This window comes from Cricetulus griseus, chromosome 5 (assembly GCF_003668045.3).
Source record: "Cricetulus griseus strain 17A/GY chromosome 5, alternate assembly CriGri-PICRH-1.0, whole genome shotgun sequence".
Classification (NCBI taxonomy): Eukaryota; Metazoa; Chordata; class Mammalia; order Rodentia; family Cricetidae; genus Cricetulus; species Cricetulus griseus.
Genome location: NC_048598.1, coordinates 144,884,508 through 144,907,694, shown reverse-complemented (window position 1 = coordinate 144,907,694; position 23,187 = coordinate 144,884,508). Strand labels below are relative to the sequence as shown.

The 23,187-nt window shown below is 46.0% G+C and overlaps 1 protein-coding gene across 1 annotated transcript; it reads right to left on the bottom strand.

Annotated features, from left to right (window-relative positions):
• Positions 1-16,861: 16,861 nt before the first annotated feature.
• On the bottom strand, positions 16,862-22,655 carry Foxa1 (forkhead box A1). The gene is made up of 2 exons (XM_027419669.2): positions 21,859-22,655; positions 16,862-19,575 (listed from the first exon to the last, which is right to left on the bottom strand). Exons 1-2 carry the CDS (start codon positions 21,928-21,930, stop codon positions 18,244-18,246), a joined length of 1,404 nt encoding a protein of 467 aa, XP_027275470.1. The 5' UTR covers positions 21,931-22,655; the 3' UTR covers positions 16,862-18,243.
• Between the last annotated feature and the right edge of the window lie 532 nt (positions 22,656-23,187).

Here is a 23,187-nt window from a genome sequence, read left to right as displayed (position 1 = left end):
GAGGCATGGTACAGACCTGTGCAGGCCTGTGTGTAGAGGACCTGGTATAGACCTGTGCATGCTGCCACAATATCTGTGAGTTCAGATGAGCTTAGGAGCTCCTCCATTTGTAACATTGTGTGATGCAAACTGTAGACTTTAACTGTGCAGTGAGTGAGCTACATTATACATGTGAGTATAATGTGATGATACTAATACTCATGTGATGATATTAATATGTGATTTTCTTTTTTCTTTTACATCTCTGTGGACATTTTATTTCTTTAATTTTTTATTTGAATTATAAATATTATTTTACATGTCAATCCCAGTTCCCTCTCTCTCCCCTCCTCCCCTTTTCACCCAACTAACACCCTACCTATCCCATACCCTTCCTGCTCCCCAGGGAGGGTGAGACCTTCCATAGGGCATCTTCAGAGTCTGTCATATCCTTTGGGATAGGGCCTAGGCCCACCCCCTTGTGTCTAGGCTCAGGGAGTATCCCTCCATGTGGGATGGGCTCCCAAAGTCCATTCCTAAGCTAGGGATAAGTACTGATCCACTACAAGAGGCCCGGGTAGATTTCCAAGGTCTCCTCACTGACACCCACATTCAGGGGGTCTGGATCAGTCCCATACTGGTTTCCCAGGTATCAGTCTGGGGACCAAGAGCTCTCCCTTGTTCAGGTCAGCTGTTTCTGTGGGTTTCACCAGCCTGGTCTGAACCCCTTTGCTCATTGGTCCTCCTTCTCCACAACTGGATTACAGTTCTGTTCAAGGTTTAGCTGTGGGTGTCTACTTTTACTTCCACCAGCTGCTGGATGAAGGCTATAGGATGGCATATAAGTTAGTCATCAATCTCATTATCAGGGGAGGGCATTTAAGGTAGCCTCTCCTCTGTTGCTTAGATTGTTAGTTTGTGTCATCTTTGCAGCTCTCCAGAAAGCATCTTCAACAAATGGTGCTGGCATAACTAGATGCTGGCATGTAGAAGACTGCAGATAATCCATGGCTATTGCCATGCACAAAACTTAAGTTCAAATGGATCAAAGACCTCGGCAAAAATCCAGCCACACTGAACTTATTAGAAGAGAAAGTAGGAAATACCCTTGAACAAATTGGTACAGGAGACCTCTTCCTGAACATTACACCAGTAGCACAGACACTGAGATCAACAATTAATAAATGGACCTCCTGAAACTGAGAAGCTTCTATAAGGCTAAGGACACAGTCAACAAGACAAAATGACAGCCCACAGATTGGGAAAAGATACTCACCAATCCCACATCTGACAGAGGGCTAATCTCCAAATTTTACAAAGAACTCAAGAAGCTAGTCTCCAAAACACCAAACAATCTAATTAAAAAGTGGAGTACACAACTAAATAGACAGTTCTCAACAGAGGAATCTAAAATGGCTGGAAGACACACAAGAAAGTGTTTATCACGTGATTTTCTGCCCTTTCAGAAACACAAATATACTATACTAAATAGTACCAAGATCTTAAGCTCCTCTAGAGTAACAATATATTACCAAATGGTCTTTAATGAATAATTAACCAAAATTTGCAGAAAAATAAAATGCTATCATAACTGTGACCTCAAATATATACAAATACATAAAATATGGTTGGAAAAGTGCATTTTAAACTTGAACACAGAGTAATTAAGGGGCCCTTGGAGAAATAGCTAACACTCAGTGACTTGAGAATATAACATGGAACTGCTTTTTGTTTCTGGTGATAACACATTTGCAGAGTCAGCATGACTCAGCCTCTGAGAATTGCTGTAAAACTCAGACATGACACAAAGTAGAATACAAGAAAGCCTGAAATATCTGGGACAGGGAGTTCCCAAGAGAAGCTGAAGACACACTGGGGTGACTTGGCTGTGATCTCCCACTGGGGTATTTGCTGATTCAAGGATTGAGCTGTGTACCATTCCTGAATTTGTGTAATCTCTAGGCTGGGACTAGTGAAAATGGTGTTCTGGGTTAAATTCAGCAGCTATAACATGAGAAGGAAACATTAAAATATTATAGAGGGTTACCAATGTTTCCTGTACCATTTTCTTTCTAGACCACTGGCTGATCTCTGAGAGGCTAAGACGCCTTGCAAAGCTCAGAGAAACAAACACTAAGAATGAAAAAGCTAAGAAAGTAGTCAGTAGTCCCATGGAACAAAGGGTATGAAAATCGGAAGTCTCATTAAAGAGAAATGCAGCATTTTATTTAGATCTTGGAATAGCTATGCTCTTCAAGGAAGGCTAAATTAATTATAACTAGGCCAGTTTTAACTGCAAGGTAAGTGTCTCAAACTCTTCCACAGCAAATTTAAATCTCTTTAGACAATATCCTAAAATCACTACTGTTTTCCCAGTCAATATTTTGCATTTAATTAAAACTATCCAAGAATGCCAAGAAATAAATTTCTCCACTAAAAGTCAAGAGATAATAAAAGAGAAATGGAAATAGATACAGATACAGATATGGCAATTATCAGACACAGACTTTTTTTGGAAACCTTAGAACTCAAAAACACAAAAAAGGACCAAGGCAGTAGGTACAGTACTTGTCTACTGTGCATCAGGCCCTGGATTTGATTCAGAGCGTATCATAAATGGGGCATAGTGGTGTACACTGTGATACTAGCACATGGGAGATAGAAGTAGCAGAAATAGGAGTTCAGAGCCATTCACAGCCACACAGAGAATTTGAGGCCAGCCAGTGATATCTGGTATTCCACCTCAAAAATATATGTGTCTTAGGGCTAGAGACATGAATCAGCAGTTAAGAGCATGTATGGCTCTTGCAGAAGACTCGAGTTCAGTTCCTCGAATCCACATTTGGTGTCATACATCTGCATGTAACTCCAGCTCCAGGAGATCTGATAAGTCTGGCCTTAGACATTGTGGTGGATACCCTTAATCTGAGCATTTGACAAGTGGAGACAAAAGGAACTTGAGTTGGAGGCCAGCTTGAGCCTGTTCCAGACAATAACAACAAGAAAACTGAGACTTCAATAGATAGTTTTAGTAGCAGATTAGAACCAGGCAAAAAAAGTGGCCTTGGGAACTGAGAGGGAGGCCACTGGTGCCACTCAATTAAAGAGAAGAAAGAGAATGGCAAATCTATAAAACATCAAAGACATGTGGGGTGTGATATTAGGTTTATTGTGTGTGTGTTTGGAGTCTGAAGTCAGAAAAATCTGAACTAGCCTCTGTATGTGAAGTGATACTACCTAGAAAATTTCCCAAACCAATGAAAGATATGTTACCAATTCAAGAAACTAGAAAGCACAGGATATATCCTAGCAAAACAGCTCCTAAAAAATCAAGGGTAATATATGTATGAGTCTCACAGTTCGTAGAATTTAGGGAGGGGCAGGGAAGCCACTTGTGTCCTGGGCCCTGGTCTGAAGAGAGAAGGAGAGACTGTCTGTCACCCAAGGACAGATGTGTAGCACCTGCCTCAGACAGAGATGCAAACCAGAGTGCTGATAGGCCCATTAGTAAGATTTCATCTAACACCTGGTAACGTCCATTACTGTGCTGGGAGGAGCAGAAACATGAACCCAAACTCTCTGCTCTGTTGTCCTGGTGAACCTGCTAGAATCTGAGAGAGGGACTGGGAAACTGAGGAAAAATTCCTTCAGCATTCCAGGCCTCACACTAAGCACATAGTAGCGGTTCAGGCCACCACAGGAGGAATTTCAAGTGTGTTGTGCACTGAACATTACTAGAGCAACAATAAAAGCCCATTCACCTCAAACACTGACTAAGAACCTGATAAAAAGAGGGGAAGTCATATCTGGGCTATTTACCTCAGGCTTTAATTTTCATTATATATAAAACATGTATCATTTAATATTTTAATAGGAGGAAGTACATTAAAAGATAAATCCATGATAAAATAAAATAGTCAACAGAACTGGGTCCAGAGATGACTAAAATCTTGAGAGTATCAGCAACTTGAGTAAGAGAAAAAAACCTTAAGGATACAAATGTTAAATAATAAGACTAAGACTATCAGCTGTTTTATCAGGGAAACAGAAATCAGAAATAAGAAATAACATGTTTTAATATCTATGAATAAAAATACACCAACAACCTGGGATTTAATGCCTAGGGCTCCACTGGAATCATGATGATACAAGAAGGAATGAGCCTCAATTGGGAAAGAGAATGAGATAAGACAAGTGAGTGTTGACTTGTCAAAACATACAATACATGAAATGAAAAGAACATTTTGTTCAAAACAAACTTGTGCATTGGAATTAAAAGTCAGTTGGTGAAAGCCAGGTGTGGTGGCATATGCCTTTAATCCTAGCACTCTAGATAGAGAGGCAAGTGGATCTCTGTGAGTTCAGGGGCAGCCTGGTCTACAGAGCAAATTCTAGGACACTCAGGGCTGTTACACAGTGAAACCCTGAAAACTAAAACAAAAGGAAAAGGAAGTCAATTGGAGAGATCAAATGAGCTAGTGGAGTAACTTGGGGGAAATGTTCATCCAAATGCTTGTTTGGTGTTCAGATGTCCACTATTTCCTGAAGTAACTACCCAGTCTTTGGTTTCGTGTAGATTGCACCCTGTGACCCACTAATTTCTACCCTTTGTACCTCTCTGCCCTCTGTAAATGTGAAAAGGGTGTCTCTCACCCATGCTTAAAGTAACTATGTGATCCTCCAATTTAACAGAAATGCTTTATTCTGTGAAAAATGTTCCCAGGCTAACTATCCTCCAGTTAGCCTAGTTAGTTAGGCTAACTAACCAGACTTGGACTCTTCTAAGGAAGCCCCACTGGGCATTTCTCAAACAAGTCCTGTGATTGTGTAGGGACACACACATCCTCATCTCATGCTGAAGCATAAAAGGGCGTTTTTCTTTCTTATGGAGGGCACTCGACTGTTCAACCACGTATTGCTGTGGTAGCCTCAGTCTTGACAGTGTAGGTCTTGCTTGTATTCACTGAAACCTTTTGTTCTGAATACTAGCCTAGAAATGATGTGCCAGACTTGGTAAGAGTTGACCAAAAAGAGCCAGAGGCTCTTTTCATAGTGAACAGCAGTGTTATCAAAAACTGTGATCTTTCGAACAGTAATTACGGCGAGGTTGTAGGTGGAGAAATGGGAGATGTTGACAAGAACAAACTAATTAATTGCAGGTACATGAGAGGTAACTCAATGGTGAAAATGATTTTCAATTGGGAAGGGATCCTTGTTATTGAAAAATGCTTTTATTTAAGTATGTGGATTATCCATCAAATACTGATGTAGACAAGTCTGAAAGTGAATTGAGAATTCTCATTTTAAAAGATGAGTGTGGATAGGTCAGCTAGCTCTGTGGTGGCACAAGCCATAAAACAAAGGAACAAAGACCTTGCTAGTGTCCCCTAGCAGGAATACACTGACCATTGTTGAGTGTGTTGATTTTATTGCTTGTTGAGAATAAGAGAGACCACACATGGAGGAAACTGGGCATTTCTGTTTAAGGGTGTCAATATAGCATTGAGGTTTTGTGGTAGGTGATTGGAGAAAAGTGCAGAACATAACCCTTGGGTTGGAAGCTGTTGGGATGGGACAGTTGGGGATCTAAATAAACCTTAACTTGGAAAAGAAAAATTGACAATGTAATTTGCAAAGAATCAGGAGTTTTTAGGTGGAATGTTTATTGTTTTGTGGTTTTCCCAGGTACCTTGTTCTTATCTAGGATTAGACAAAAGATTACACAGTGTGCTTGTTTTTTTTTTTTTTTTTTTTTTTTTTTTTTTTTTTTTTTTTTTTTTTTTTTTTGAGTCTTCTGTGGTTACAGAGTGGCCTCATCCTGTACTGGTGTTTGGAAAAATCATTTGTTGGATGAGTTGTCCCTAGAGAAGAGACAGTACTCCTCTACACAGATCTAGTGGAGTTTGTGTTGGTATAGAATTAGAAAAAACAACTTAAAACAGGGGAAATGTAGGGTCAGACCACTGGTAAAATCATCTTTCTTATCAGTGAAGTTAGAAAATGATCCTAACCAGAGGTTTATGTCAGCTAAGACATTGTTTGGTGGCTCCACAAAAGATGCTCTCTTTACTAAGTCACCTATTGTATTAAATTCCAGAGTGTCACTTTTGCTATGTATCATGAATTTGCCAAGGATTCAGGCAGGTGCATCCTGTTAGACTCTAAAATATGGAATATGTTGCCATTCTTTTATGAGTGGTACAAGCAAATCTTGTTCTTGGAATACTTAAGCTGGGTTAAATGTTATGTAATACAAATAATTTTTAACTTTATTTTAGCTTTGGAATTGCATTTCTCAGAGGAAAAAAAATATTGCCATTTTCCAAAACTCGGGACAATACCCATCTATAAGACAGAATCCTTCCATTGCCACAGTAAAGGAAATCAACAGTCCCATCCAACACCAGAAAAAAAGTGGGCTCCCCCATCCTCTGGAATTCTGTTTACATGTGTCTAAATTGCTAGATACTTGGCTCATTCCTGGCATTAGGTGTGACGAAGAGACAACTCACTCAGCTGCAGCAGCGGCAGCGGCAGCGACAGCAACAGATTCTGTGCATGCCATAGCCCATGCTCTTGGAGCATCAAAAGGAGATGAAGCCTGATTAACCATTTTGAAATCTATCGGATGAGGAGAAGTCCTTACAAAACAACTTTTATACGCTTTAATTAAAAACGTGTTCCGGCAGCTCAGGGCTGAATGGGCTTCAGGGGGAGCGGGGCTGAGCCGGTTGCTATGACGACACCAAATCTTTTCACGCCAGGCCCTTCCTCAACACACTAGCTCTCCCCGACCACTAATTTGCTTCTGTGCCATCTTTCACTCCCTGGGTCTATCCCCTGGCCTGGAAGGCTGTAAGAGGCTCAACGCCTTCTGATGTCTTTGCTGTGGGACTTCTCCCTTGTTAGGGGCCCCGCTCTTTTTGACCCTCACCTTTCTCTATGCTCTATTCCTTTAAAAAAAGTTACTACTGAGCTCAAAAATTATTTATTATTTTTATCGCAAAACAGTAATCACTATTTACTACCCCTTGTTACAAATCAAATTTACCAAATCATGAGTGTAGATGAAAAGAATGGAGTTGAACAGCTTTTATATTTCAAGCCCCTGGCTGCCTGTATCTCCAGGGATGCATGCTTTACCCATGCCAGTTGGTTCTTTGCTCTGTTGCTGGGGATGCACTAAAGACAGGGCTCTGCCATCCCGCGTGAAGGGTTACACTCTGGCCCTGGACACATGGGGAAGGGCCCAGGACCAGCACAAGAAGATTTGGTGGACTTTGCAGAGCCCCGGTTGAGGGCCCTACCCTGCCTGGGGAGTGGTGGGTGGATGGGTGGGGGGTAGGCTGGGGGTGGGGGAGGAGGGATGGGAGTGAGGGGAGGGAGAGGGAGAAGGGACTTACATGTGAAACAAGCTTGTTCCCTAACTAGAACTAATACATAATTTTAAAAAAGGGGGGGCTCTGTTCTACTCCATTAGTGTCAAGCTGTGCTTTCTCTTTCTTAAAAAGGTTTTTATGTGTTTTCGTGTTTGTCTGCATGTACAGTTGTTCACCAGGTGGGTGCTGGGAACCAAACCCTGGTCTTCTGCAAGAACAAGTGCTCTTTACTCCTGGGTCCACTCCAGCCCCAAGGTGTTTTACTCTTAAAAATTTCATCTTATTCCATAAATGGCATCATCTGGTTACAATTTTAAGTGAAGTCAGACGTGGTGACGTATGTCTATAATCCCAGTAATTGTGTGTCTAAGGTGGGAAAATTCAGAGTTTGAGGACAGCCTGAGCTATACAGAGAGACCTCATCTCAAAAACTAAGTAAATAGAATGTTTTAAACTATATGTTGAATACAGATGCTAACAGCTGGAGAGTGGAGTTACTTTACCTTAAAAGGCTTTAAAGGGTATCTTTAAAATTGTACTTGGCATACAGGGAGTTCAACAGTACTTCACAGTTCAAGTTACTTGGTATAATCAAGAATTGGGTGGGACTGGCCCTTCTTAGGACTCAGCAGTCACTTTGAGGGAGCTAGTATCTTTGCATTCTTATATAGGGATTTATATAGACTATGATATTATTCTACAACTTCTTAATGTTGCTCTTTGAGACATCAGAGGCCTCACAACCTTTCACTTTGTAATTCCAATTTAATCTCTTATCTATTCTGTTTTATATATAATGAATTAGGTGAACAGAATGTAATGGAGATCATTTCTCAATATCCCTAATTTCCCCTATAACTTAGTCTATTGTTGTTATGATTATAACTGTCACTGAGAACTGTTTGTTAGATGAAACAAGCATCACCTCTCTACTTGCCTGACTCAGCAGAGATGTTGCAACTCAAGAGTCAGTAGATGTCACCTGAGAAGCTAATCCTTGTTCTGCTGTGATCCATCTGTCACTACTATGGAGAGAAGTGAATCTTTCCATGTGTTGGGTGCCCAAGGTCCAGTTATGAGTCTAGGACTTCAGGTTATAATATTCTTTCTGGATCCAGCTTCCATATGCAGAAGTCTTATATCTCTCAGGACCTAAAGAACTTCCTTGAACTATTGACTGTATAAAACTATGCCTAGAGACTGCATGTGTGTCTGAGCCATAGAACAAATACTGTGAAAAGTGTCCAGCACAGAAGACATGAGTGGTTTCCACACTTATTGCTTATAAACTAAGAAACCACTACATCAGAGAAAGAGTGAGAAGAAAGGAAGGAGGAAAGGAAGGAAAAAGAAAGAAAGAAAAAGAAAGAAAGAAAGAAAGAAAGAAAGAAAGAAAGAAAGAAAGAAAGAGAGAACAATATCCAATGACTGGTCAACACAAGCGTTCCATGAAAAGTAGATAGGCCACATGGCCTAGCTTTGGGTAGTTTAATCTCATAAACAGACTGAATCTCTTATAGAGAATACTGACACTATTCAAAGGAATTTGAAATTGAACTTCATTTTTCTTCGGTTAGAATAAAGGATAGGAAATCAATGTTTGTCTACATGATGGGTGTTTCTCCCAGTAGGTTGCTTGTCTGGATCAATCTTTAGGTGGGTACTAAAGAAAATGCATTTAAATTGTCTGCATAAATAGGTGGAGTTAAGCTTTCAAGTACCTCAAACAAGTTTGAGACAATAAAGATGAACACTCCAAAGAGGCACACCTGAAATATCAGCCAGTTTCATTTTAATATGGAGGAGGGGTGGCAAGCAGTCAGCAAAAATGTCCTACACCATAAATGTAGAGCTTCTTAATCACACACATAAACTCATCAGGGAGATCTGGCTTGCAAACATTCTGAGGAGGTGACCTTACAGGAAGAGTGAACTGAAGACCGAATGGCTTTTTTGCTGTTACTGTATCTAGAGCCCCATAAATGGCTGGTTTTTCCAGGCTAGAGTGTGCTTTGGGACTGCACTTTACATACTACAAAATTCTCATCTTTACTGAAATGTTTTATATCCTCTCCCTGCCTAATCCTGTTCCATGGCCAAAGACATCTACATAGAAATTGGAATATCTTTTGTTTAGTAATTCTTCCATCCTGTGATCGTTGGCTCACCTGAAGCCATGTAATCTTGTATGTGTGTTCTGGCACTAGGCAGGTTGTTTATGTGAGGAAACCACAGGGCTGTCCTGTTGCTTCTGTGGAGGGAGCACAGCAGTCTCCTACATGTGCAAAATATATGCCAGGATCTGAGCAAAGATTAAACCTTCACTTTATGTTGCAAAGACAATTTAGGAAAGGTAACTGCAGGAGTCATTTGCACTACATGCAAATGAGCCTGTCACAAAGATTTAAACGTAGTTTTAATAAGTTAATGAAAAGGAGGGTAAGTGTCCAGAAGCCATTTTTTCTTTATAACCTCTAATATCTGGAGTTTAGAACTCAGGTAGAAAATAGAGCTTAAGCCAGGTGTGCAACACACACACTTGGAATCCTACACACGCCCTAGGAAGGATGAACCGGGAGGATCATGAGCTGTAAAGAGAATTCCCCATATAGTCCTTCATTAAGCACACAAAATGTCCTCAAGGTAGATGCTTTGCATGTTTTTGAAATAAATGGAAATCGAAAAGACTGCACTCCACAAGAGGAAAATGTTTCAACGTACTCTATTGGGACAAAAAGAAAAGAAAGGAGCCAACAGGCTTCTTTTAAATTTTATCTACAACAATGATTTTTTTTCTCCTCTTCTCCAAATACTTAGACCTAAAAACTAAAGGGTAGTGTGAGGTCCACGAAAATAAATTTGTGTAGGTTTCTCCATGTGGAAATGAATTAATTAACAATAGCCCCATGTCTCCTGATGAAACCAATACTTGGCTGGAACCCTTTAATCTGACACTTTTCTAAGTTTACCCCAAATCGGCAGATCCGTGTTTACCGCTTCCTTGCTGTGGATTCTGGCCTGAAGATGCAAAGGTCTCCTGGATAACCCTCAACACAACTACTCTCTGTGGTTTGCTTGAAGGTTGGAATAGCCATGGCTGATTGGTGAGAAATGACCCAGCTGTTCCACAGAGTATTATTGCTGCTTAAAAAACGAACAACGAACACCTAATATTCCTAGTTTAATTATTCTTCATCTAAGTGAATTAAAACTTCAACGTATACTTTCCCCAACTGGGAGAATGGGCTTCTGTTGGAAGTTCAGTCATGACCACAACAGATATATTAGACAACAGCTAACCCAAACTATGTAAATGTCTTTACAGGGATTCAAAGTCAGTCTCTGTCTCTGTCTGTTTCTGTCTCTCTGTCTCTGTCTCTGTCTCTCTCTGTCACACACACACACACACACACACACACACAGAGAGAGAGAGAGAGAGAGAGAGAGAGAGAGAGAGAGAGAGAGAGAGAGAGAGCCAGAGCCAAGCACTGATGATGCCTGTTTTAACTTCAAAAAGCAAACCAGTGGTGGAGAGGGCTGATGGGGGCAGGGACCGCAGTGGAACTTTGGAATAGCGGGCATCTGCACCTGTTGTGGGCAATGTCCTGGGGAGGCAGTGCCTGCAGAATGCCCAGACATTTCCAGCCTACTGTGGGACACAGTGTTCAGCTACCCCGCCCAGGAGTCTGGGCGTCCTTTCCAGGATGGCTAGCCTCAAAAGCCATTGCGGAGATCCTCAGCAGAGGGCTGGGAGGACTGGCTGCGTGCTCAGGGCTCTGGGGTGGAGGGGCGCGGTCAGGACCACGGGAGCTGGGTGCTTGATGCCTGGGCCACTGGGCGGCCCCCTGCCTGGCGCGCCCCGGATGCCTGGAGCTGTCTGGTGACCCCGGGAGGCCGAGAAGGAGCAGAGTAAACACAGCGCTGCGGGGCCCGCCCCACCTCTGCCCGCTCTGGGTCCCTTCGGCGTCGCCGAGCCCCGACCCCGCCCCAGGGTGCTGAAGCCTGGACTGGCAGGTTGGGACCGCACCCCAGTGCGGGTCCCTCGGAGCGCGCCTGGCTGTCCCGCCCCGCCAGGCCGGGCCCCTCGGGCGGGCTAGAGCCCTGCTTTGCTCTTTTCGTTGGCCAAGCACAATTGTGTTATTGGAGATAATGAATTCAATCCCCATCAAAGGGCATTAGGCTTGCCCGGGCCCTGGAGTTGCTGGTGTCTTTTTTTTTTTTTTTTTTTTTTTTTTTTAACTAGAAATGAAAGGCTGAGGAGAAGAAGAGAAAAAATTCTCTGGGGGAGCCTTTCCCCTGATCGCTGCTTTTGAAGTGAAGGGGCCCGGGCATTGTTGTTCACCTCGCGGCCCATAAGGCTGAAGAAAGCCCGGGCTTTTGATGGGCTGAGAACCGCCTCGGCAATGAGCGCCACGTCGGGCCGCACGGCCTGCGGGCAGCATATGTCTCAGGGCACCCGGGCACCGTCTGGCGGGCGGGCGGGACCGTGGGGCTGGCGGGAAAGAGGCTCGGCCGCGAGGGCCAGGCCAGCACCCAGATGCGGGGACCTTGGGGCCTGCCCAAGGCTGAGACCCGAGTGCCTCCTATGGATTTGGTGGGGTGGCAGAGGAAAAGTAGGGGTCTCAGTGAGGGAGGCAGGCCCGGCTGGTTGGAGTCATTCTTTCCCAACCCCAACCCCAACCCCAGTTTGAAAGCCTAGGTGTGCACCCCAAAAAGGGACAGCTTTGCGGTTTCCACAGGGGACTATGGATGCATGCCCTGCTCAAGGCAGCATTGCTGGCAAACTGTAGTCCCAGGAGTGCGCGGGCTGCAAATTTCTCAGGCACCCAGGGCACTGGGTCACCTTTTGTAAAAACTTGTTGTGGGCATTTATTTTCATTGCCCCAAAGCGAACTTGCCCCACCGGGATCCATGAGTTCACCCTTCCTTCCACCCCAGGCCTCCTCTAAACAACTCTTTGGTTGCAGAATTGGCCACGGTAACCCTACAGCTCCTTTCAGAGCCCTCCCCATCGCGGACCTCCTCCCTCTCCCCAAAGGATCCGGGTTATCCGCCCCATTAATATATTAGCCAGGCATAACACAAAGGAAGCGCGTGTCGGCAGAAGGCCTTGTGACTCCAGGGAGAGGCCAGAAAACCTGGACCATGCCCTGCCCACTTCTCAGCTCTAAGCAGACCCAGCCAGTGGATTGGCCTCCACCTGGAGAAAGCTTTGGAGGACGCGGCTGAGGGCTCACAGCTGAGCTGGGTGGCGGTGGGGTGGGAGTTCATAGCTGGCTTCCTAGGAATGAAGCTCAAAGTCCCAAGAGGATCCCAGAGATAGACAAACGTCCCAGACACCCAGTCAGCGCAGAGAAAATCAGTGTTGGGGAGCACAGAAGATACCAAGCACCTATTTCCTCCCTCGTGCGAAAGGGATTAAAAATCACGTCTCCAAACGAAACAAAACCCCAACAAAGACCATTACATTTTCCTCATTAAATTGACGGTGTCAGAGAAAGGCAAAGAAAGAAGAAACGGAAAATCTTAGCGTGAGGACTTGATTAGACAAACAACTTCAGAGGAGAGGGGGAAAAGCCTTGGAGGTCCCCCCCCCCCAAGTGCCTTGAGGAGTGGAGGGGAGACTTTATTTCCAGGGGGGTTCTCTTAGTTTCAGGGGAGGGGAGCACCGGATGTGTAATCCTTATTAGGACTTTGGGAAAGTAGAAGGCGACCTCACCAGTAGAACTTTGAACCAGGTTTCCCTAGGTGTCTCCAGTCGGGTTGGGAGCCAGATCTCAACCGACTTGCATCTCACCTGGATTCTCAAGTCCCGAGCACAGCCCTTTCCTTCTCGGATTTGAAGGGACTGGATCGGTATCCTGTCTCTAAATTCCAAGCTCACTAGAGTTCTAGCGATCTCCAAAGTGTCCTGGGGTAGTATCTGTGAGCCTCAGCTATGGGGGCTGCAGAGAGAAAGTGAGCGTTATGTGTGTAACAACTGCGGCCATGGTGATTGGAGGGAGACGTGGGGAAGACAGGCAGTAGGATGAATCCCCCTGGACAGGTTTTCAGTGTTTTGGGTGGGGAAACGTGTGTTTTACAGGTGACAACTGAACTTCTTAGGTATTCTCCCCGGTTCCACAATGCTTCCGAAAAGGGCTGGAGAATAGGGGGCGGGGGTGAGGGTTGCATTCCCAGCTGTGCAAAGTTCAGTGAATGGGGCTGGCCTGGGAGGTAAAAAGAGAAACACCAACTGAACCATTAACTATTTGGAAGGAAAAGGAAATTTAAAGAAATCTGTCGTTAAGTGCATTTAGACGCATGAAACAGTGACCTGGGGTAGAAATAAAATTTGCTAATGTGGCTACTTTTAAAAACCTCCTGTCACCACAGTCGATTGCTCCGAGGTGGTTGTGAGCTTTGCTATGCTCTCTTGCTCTTACTAAATTCTTAGTCTCATGAGACTCTTTTGGGATTTAGTTACTCTTCCAATTTGGGTAATTGTATACCTAAATTTCAGCATAATTTGACTATCTATTTAGGTCAGGGTGGCTTATAACAATCTCTTTTTGCACCCAGTTATTTCGAATCAAGAGGGCATTCTCTTAGCTGCATTTAGTTGCAAAACACAGCCACAATGCAGGCAGTTAATTTTAAAGACAATTTTTAAAAACTTTATTAAAAACGTACTACATGAGTTAAACAATTCTATCTTTCAACGAGTTTTTTCTCTCTTGACATATTGAAGTGTCACATTAAAATACATTATAGCTAAATGTTCTATGATATGACTGCTAAATCAACAGAAAACCAATTGATCTGGAGGAAAGGTTAATTAATTTTGGCTACAGGTCTCCTGCTTTCGTCTGCAATGAAAAGAATTTCTATTGATCACGGTAGATTTTTTTTTTGTAAAGAAACATAATAAGCATTTCCATGAAACTGAGATCAATATTTTAAATGACCAAACAACAGAATTTTATAATTTTATCATTCTCGGAATGCTCTCCTGTAGTGGCTCATTCAAAACGGTTCAATTCAAGAAAAAAAATGTCTGACAGTTTCAATGAAATCCACCTTCTGAAAAACAGAAAGCATAAGTTAAGAACTTCACTAGCATATGCCTGTTCTCACCGCATATTACTCCCCCACCCATCTATTCTGCAGTGCAGAGAGCCACGAAGTCACAATAGAAACTAAATTTTATCTTTGAGATTTAAGGCGATCTCAGCCGATTTCCCAGAAACCAGGTTGAACTGCTCTCTGCTTCAGAGTTCTTTAGTTCCCCCAATAGACTGTCCTTAATTTAGGCTCTTTTTGTTTTATTTTTATTTTTTTAAATCGCTTTTTAAAAGGTTTCAGAGTTGAGCTTCCAAACACAAGGTGAAAAGTAATCATTGACGCTATTGCACTCTCTCCCCAAACGCTTTTCTGTGTTACTGTTTGCTCCGCGGTGGTGGAAGGATCAGAGGGCCCCTGGAGCTTTCCACTCGGGTCAGTTGGAAGCTTTTTTCCCCCCACTCTTTGCAGCCTCCGCTTCCGGCCCCTCCCCCACACCTCGCAAAATTCCTAAAATCTCGGCTCCGGGAGTGGACTGCACCCTGTGCGTTCCCTTTCTGGCCGCGGGAGCATCGCTGAAGCAATCAGGGGACGGGGACCAAAGCGGGGCGGAGGTGGAGGATGCGGGGGTCGCTTGCAGGCGGCGCTCTCGGGAGGGTCCCTGCGTGTCCCTGGAAGCACAGATGTTTTCTTCCTGGCCGGAGCATGGCACCCTGGTCGGCGATCCGGCGTTTGTGTGTTCGGGTTTCCGAGGAAGGGATTACGCAGCGGGAGCGGCTTGGCCAGGCTGGCCGCGGGGTGGGCCGGAGACCCGGCGCCCGGCCTCCTTTGTTGACTTTTAGGTCTGTGGCTCAACAGAAGATTTATTCGCTAGGAGGGGAAAATGCCCAAACAATGAAGAACTAACTGCATTTGTCACCTCGGGATGCTTGCACGGTCCGCTCTGCCCCCTCTTCCCCAGCAACCATCTGTCCCGGGCCCCCAGCCCGCGTGCGTCTAGATGCTCACGTCGCCGAGGTGGCCGAGAGCATAGACGCAGAACCAGGCGAAAAACCCACAGGACCGGACGGAGTACGGCCGCTCTTGATTCCCGCATCCCGCATCCCCGTCACTAGAGCGGCCTGGACCACAGGCACCTGGTCCACCCAAACCCAGAAAACTAAAAACTAAGGCCCACACAAACCTGGAAGAGGAGGGGACTGCACAAAAGTCAGACTTCGTTTCAGGGCAGCATGAGAGAGATGCATAGGCAGAAGATCGCGCATTTATTTTATATAAGAGTTTTAATGTGCCCACATTGTTTGCCCGTTATATGTGCAACTGTTGAGATCGAAAAGCCTTTTCGCCTTTGGGATATGCTTGATGGTCCTTTAGAGGACTTCGAATTAAGTTTTGAAATTACTCACACCAGCAAACACCTCCCCCGCCCTTCATTACTCTCAGAGAGCAGAGTAGGGATTTCTGGATTTTTCTCAAGTGCTACGTGGCACCCCATTTTCTCATCTGGGGAGGTAATTATGCGATAATTAAGCGACTGGCACGGCTCTTTTTATCTTGTCTGTACTGTGGAGTGCTGCATCAAAGTAAAGGCTGTCCAAGTTCAAGCCCTAGAGAGGATGGAGTTCACACACAAGGGCTCAGGCAGGCCAGCCTCGGCTTGGGCTGGTGCTGTTATTGTTGGTGTCAATCCGAACAAGTCTTACAAAGAAATAGGTGGACTGGAAAGTGAGCCTACTATCAAAAGAGATTAATGATTTTGTGATCTCAAGCAACTACGGGGTGTGAAGTTGCATTTCAAAGCTTCTTACAAGGCAAACAAATCATCAGGTTTAAGTTCTTAGAAACAATATTTTAAAAATATCTTCACAAAACACAAGACAGCAGCTACCCTGAAATGTTCACAAAGCCTCCCCAACAGGAATGAATTAACCGCCCTCCTCCCCACTCTCCAAACCGACCATGATAGCTAAGTTTTGTTTCTCTTTTAATACTAGGGCTCGGAGTCTGTGGTAGATAACTTAATTTTAGCAGGCAAAAGCTGCTATTTTCTTCTCATTCAAATAATTCTCGAATAAGAAAAAAATAGAGAATTGATAATTTAATTTCAAACAAGAAAAAAAAAAAACCCAAAGCAGACACAGAAGGCTTAAAAACCTCATGACCCACCCCACCCCCACAAAACTGAGGTAAACATTACTGGGAATAAGAATTAAAAAAAAAAATCTCAGTTCTTGGAATAGTGTCAAGTTATCTACCTACTTTAATTGAATTTCTTTCACTACATTTTACTAGTTACACATTAATTTAAGTTGTAGATGAAACCATTTTATTTTAGATTACACCCCGGTTTGTCTTTTATATTAAGTTCCAGATTCTGAAAAGTATCCTATTCTGAAGATCTGTTTTGGATTTTAATTAAAGATCTATTTTGGATTTTAAGTAAAGGAAAATGACAAAAATTCTTTGTTGTTAACATTTGATTTATTTAAATTCCTTAACTGCAAATGATCGGGAACATATTCCACAGATTAACGTCTTGTATTATTTTTGTTATTTAAATCAAAATATCTTAATTACAATCACATTGATAAAAATTAACATTTTTAAATGTGTAATTTTAACCATCATTTAAAGCAATTTCAGCTGTAAAGAAAAAGAATAAACCATGCAATAAATTAACATTGAGAAGGCAAAGAGGAATAATAATGAAACCCGTTTGTCTAAAGCTAACACCACGTCCAACTGTGGAAAGTGCATTAACACTGGGTGAAACAAGCATATGATGGCAATAAGTAAGATGACCACAACTGGGGTTTTGGAACGTTGGACAAAATTTTGAAATGCATTTCTTATAACTTCTGTCTCCTCAATAATATGATACTTCCTGTTTCCCCTGGGGAAAAAAATTCTTTAAGTGGTATACATACACAAAAGCTAATTTTATACATTGTGACCTCAGAATGACATGAGCATGGTACTCTACAGAGCAAGGAGTAGAGTTTGGGGGGACTCATTTCTCAGGGCCATATGTGGGTAGAGAGGACAAGTGTGTAGGGGATCCTTGTAGCCCGGTCAGGCAATTTTTGAAAATGTAGCATGTCTATATCACCTACCTATCACCTCTACATGGTATGCAAAAGTGGACGAGGTCTTGGTACATGAGCATGACTAAGTCCACAGATGATATATATATGTATGTATTTCATTTAAAGACATCCACTATCTGAATGCATCGGAAATACAAGCTGAAATCAAATGGCTCTGATGTATGGAACCTGTTTATACCTTTCTGCATAAAGGCAGTACTGTCTTCCGGTACTCTCAAGAGCCCCAACTGTCTACATGTTTCTTTTCCATTTCCATTTTTACTGAGTTAAGAGTATTGCCACAGACCTGTAAACTTGTGTGGTGGGCCTAGGTAAGGAGGGACAACAACAACAAAAAAAAGCACAAACAAATAGTTTACAAACTTGACCGTTTTCTTTTTAAATAAACCCTGCACAGACTAGAATGTGTCCACAGGGGAAAGAGTGAAAGTGGCAGGGGGCAAGGAAGGAGGGAGATTTTTCTATATATATATACATTTATGGACCATTAAACTTCGCAGGAAAAAAATCGTTGGTATGGAGTTGGTTGTATTTGTAATAATACACACAACGAGTGTTGAATACAATAGTAAAAGTAACAGTCCTTTGCACTGGGGAAAATTGTGCATGAAAAATAAAAAACTGTTGGGATTTTATTATTATTATGTGGTTGGTTTGGTGTGTGTGGTTTTGTTTGCTGTTGGTTTTTCTCTCCTGCTACCAGGTGGGCCATGCAGACAAACCCCCAGTCCTGGAAGCTAGGAAGTATTTAGCACGGGTCTGGAATACACACCTTGGTAGTAGGCCGGCTCCAGTGCTGAGGGCTCGATGGGGCTCCTTGTGGCCACTGAGGCGCTGCCAAGGGGCAGACTGGCGGGCAAGGTGGCACCATAAGGAGAGTACTGGAGTGCCTGCTCATATGCCTTGAAGTCCAGCTTGTGCTGCTGCTCCGAAGAGGACATGAGGTTGTTGATAGAGAACGGGTGATTAAAGGAGTAGTGGGGGTCCCCTTTCAGGTGCAGCTGCGATTCGTGGGGTGCCAGGCCGTGCGCCGGGTGAGAGGGGGGTACAGATGCCAGCGCCCCAGGCCCGGAGCTTATGGGGGGCGCAGAGGAAGAGGCTGGAGACTTCAACTCCGAAGCGCCCCCTGTCGCTGTGGCCCCGCTGTGGTCCAGAGTCTGGGGGCTGGCGGCGGGCCCGGGGGCCGGCGCGCCCTCTAGCTGGCCAGCCTTTCCGTGCACACCCCGATGAAGGGGCGACTCGGCGTGGTTACCTGCGCCTGAGGGGTCCTTGCGGCTTTCGGGGCCACCCTTGGAGCCGGCGCCCCCGCTCCCGCCTCCGGCCCCCGGCTGCTTCTCACACTTGAAGCGCTTTTGACGGCGCAAGTAGCAGCCGTTCTCGAACATGTTGCCGGAGTCCGGGTGCAGCGTCCAGTAGGAGCCCTTGCCCGGTTTGTCCGGGGATCGCGCCACCTTGACGAAACAGTCGTTGAAAGACAGCGAGTGGCGGATGGAGTTCTGCCAGCGCTGCTGGTTTTGACGGTAATAGGGGAAGAGGTCCATGATCCACTGGTAGATCTCGCTCAGTGTGAGCATCTTGCTGGGCGCCTGCTGGATGGCCATGGTGATGAGCGAGATGTAGGAGTAGGGCGGCTTGGCGTGCGGGTAGCTGCGCTTGAATGTCTTGGAGTCGCCGCCGCCCCCAGCGCGGCTGCGGCCCAAGTTGGACGGCGCGTACGCCATGGGGCTCATGCACGGGTTCATGGCTGCCGCATAGGGACCCAGGCCGTTCATAGAGGCTGCGGGCTGCGCGCCCATGGAGCCCATGCCTCCCGGGCTCAGCGCTGCACCCATGGCCGTGACGCCTGCCGCGGTCATGCTGTTCATGGCGCCGGCAGAGCCTCCGGGCATGCCGGCCACAGCACCCGGACTCAGGCCGGCTCCTAGGCCCGGGTTGGCGTAGGACATGTTGAAGGAAGCCGGTGTCATATTGCCGCTCGTGGTCATGGTGTTCATGGTCATGTAGCTGTTCATGGAGTTCATGGAACCCAGGCCGGAGTTCATGTTGCTGACAGGGACAGAGGAGTAGGCCTGGAGCGGACACAGCAAGAGAAGAGGCCCCAAGGGCGGGGTTAGTAGTGCGCCCAGGAGTTTGGCCGGCCCAGGACGAGACCCCCGGGCGGGAGAATAGCATTTCTGCAAAGCTTGGGAACTCCCTAGCTAGGGCAAACTGTCCCGGCGCCCTTCCCTGGCCGCGCAAAGATGGCTTACACGGCAGGGGGGAAATCCTAGCACTGCAGGCAGAAAAGATTAGCGCTCACAGAAAATATGTCCCCGGGAAGATGAGTGAGTAATCTCCTTACACGCCTGGTTCAGGGACTGGATTCTAGAGTGCCCCCTTCGTTTTCATCCACGGTTATCTATCCCAGACCGGCCTAGACAAACTGCTTATGGGCTAGATGAATTTTGAAACTCTGAAAACAAAATTTTATGTCTGAGCTGCTACTTCACTTCACCCCCACGGTAATGTAGGTTCCACACAGCCCTGCTGGGCGATCAAACAGGCACCAGTTAGGCGCCCACCCTGCTGAGGTCTGGCAGGCAACTCTGGACAAAAAGCAGTAGGCATTGTGCTAGCTGCTGTTAAACTCTCACCCATAGAGTAAATCGCCTATATGCCCACATGACTCCCCCACCCCAATTACTCATCTCCCAGAAACTGGCATTGTCTTTAGAGTTGGTGCCAAAAGATGGCTTTCTGTTATTATATTTAGAAGTAATTCTCCCCCCACTTGCAAAATGGTAATATTTTAAAAAAAAAACCACCAGTTAAATAAAACTCTGGAAAAAATAAAAATAGGGTGTACAACAGAACAACGCGGTGCATATATTTAACTTTAACCTGACTACATTTACAGCTCTGGAAGCTATTAAGAAAAAAAAAAAAACCCTTCCGTTAAATTGTGCTACCTGTTTGCAGACATCTGACAACTGAAAAACATGGTAACACAATTTACACACACACACACACACACACACACACACACACACTATAACTGATAGCTGCTGCCGCTCATATCAAAGCCTGGGCTTTGAAACTACATGAGTAGTTTGGAATAATTTAAAACTCCCAAGTCAAACTCTACTTACTTTCTCTCAATGCTATTCTGCTTCCTAATTCTCAGCTTTGAGATGTAAGAAAGCTGTTTCCATAGGGATCTTCTCTGGTGGGCCGAGGTGACTGCGTCAAAATTAAACCCCTGAAAGTGGCCTGAACTTCTTTTAAAATCACCAGCAAGCGAAATGCTCATCATTAGCAATCCAGAGAATGACTTGGAGATTAGGAAACAGAGAACCCTGGCATATAGTTGCTTATCTGGTAATCTAACAATTTTGATGTCCTTAAATTTATGTTCAACAGCAAATGTACCTCCATCTGAAATCTAGATGGCTAGATTTAAATATGAAGACATCAAAAGGTATGGTTCCCAAATAAACACAGAGACGAATAAATAAATTGCAGTGAAGGTATTTTCAGATTCTGTACTTCTCTGTACAGATCTTAAAGTACTTTTTACTTTGGAATTAATTTTCCAGCCCTCTCCCCAAGATCGCACTAAGCTTTCTTAGTAAGAGCTTTCCATAACGGTAATTAAAGTTTTGAAGGTGATCGACAGCTGTTTCTAGAAAAGTATTTTTAATAGGTAGTGGCCCTGCCTGTACCTGATTTTTCCCGCAATGCTTTTGTGCATAATGTAAAATAAACCCCGTGAACATGCCACCAAGGGGACAATGAAGAGAAACAGGTTCTTGGCCCTGAGTTCTGGAAAGATTCGGTTCGCACTAGCGCCACCCAGCGGCTCTAGAGAGGAACGGCCACACTTTTCTACAAACTGGGCTTTTGAAGAATAAGTTTTATAAAATTTAGAAATCATTTCTTAAGAAGAAGCCCAACTTCCCCCAGGAGATCATTTTTATCCGGAGACGTCGGCGAATTAAGTGGCGGGACCGTGAGGCCGCCCGGTGAGCGAACACTGACTCTCGGAGTTGCTTTTAACTCTTGCCAGAGCCTGCTGGCCACCCGCGGCTCCCGGAGCCAGGCTCCAGCTCCCGCTCTCCGCAGGGCAAAGGCAAGTGCTTCCCGGAGCGGGTGTTTTCAAAGCCCAGAGTTTCCTAAAACTCTCTGCTCGCTTCAAGCGCCGGGACCCAGCGGGCAGCGGGCTGGCAGGGAGGCCGGCTAGGGGCCACAGTAGAAGCCGCGCCTAGGGCGAGCCATCCCCAGCCCGTCCGCCCCAGTCCCCTCCGGAGCCCACCTCGCCCAGGTCTCCCCGGACCCCGACTCTGGGGACGCCCCGCCGCCTCCCTGCCTCTCACCTCCTGCGTGTCGGCGTAGTAGCTGTTCCAGTCGCTGCTCTCATGCCCTTCCATCTTCACAGTCCCTAACATCCTGGAGCCACCCTGCCCGACACAACCATCCAACCCTGTGCGGAGCCGCGGGCGGGTGCGCTGCGCGCGGCAGCGGGGGAGGGGCGCGGAGCCGCTGCGGTCACCCGAGCGCTCGAGAGCCCAGCGCCACCCCAGCGAGGAGGAAGCCGGGCGCTGCGGGGCGCGGCGTGCACGGCGGTGGCGGCGGCGCGGCGGGAGGGGGCAGCGCCGGGGACAGGAGGCGGCCGCGAAGCGCGGCGCCCGGCAGCGCCTCCGCGGGAAGTGAGCGGGCGGCCTGTGCGAAGCGAGTGCAGTTGAGCTGATGTGGATCTTACGTCGCCGGAGTGCCCACCTCCTCGTCCTCTCCCCATTTGTCCGCCGCACAAAGACGCTCGCACCTACAAAGCCCGAGGTGCACCTGCGAGGCGGCCGCCCGCCAGTCCAGCCGCCGCGCCCCCGCCCCGCCGCGCCAGCGCCGCACGCCCCCCGCGCCCCTCCCGCCAGCCCCCCTCCCCCAAACCTGGCCCTCACTTTGTTTACAAAGCAGTGTAATTGGTTTAAGCCCAGAGGCTAGGGAAAGAGGAAAATGGGGCGGGTGTATGTGTGTGTGTGTGACCCCCTTTGGAAAAGAAAAAAAAAAAAGGAAAGAAAAAGAAAAAAGAAGGAAAAAAAAAAAGAAAAATAGGCGGTGCCTAGAGGACAGGCCAGGGCTCTAGACCGGAGCACTACTGCGGGAGAAGGACTGGGGTGGTGGCGTCAGAGCCCCAGCGCTGGGACCGTGCTCGCTGAATGACCCTAGCTCCCTCCCAGAGGCACTCACTACCCCCTGGACCTGACTGCGACTCGGTTCTTGGTTCCCTCGGCTCTTTTGCTCCCCCGCCCTGATTCTTGACCCAAAGTTCAACCCTGGGAGACCACCCCCACTTCCCGGGCTTCGGGCTTGTAAAGGGGAAAAGCCCCACTTTTGCCTCGTCACTAGAAACCCAGTCATCTGAGTCAGCCGAGCAGGTGACGTTAGGCCGACCTGGGCTCCTGGCTAGCAGAACGGAGGCGCTGCCACGAAACTCGTACCTGCGGCTAAGAGCAGGTGAGTCACAGCACCGTTTTATATTTTTATGACATAACTTTTTTTTTCCGCCTCAGTCCACTCCACTCCCCTTGTCATCTGCAGCGATCAGAAAGAGGAAGAAACTGAGAGCAGATGTTTGTGTGATAGGGCCTGCCTCTCTCTGCCGGGCTCCTCCTCCAACCCCCCTTCGGCAGCCTCCGGGACCGAGC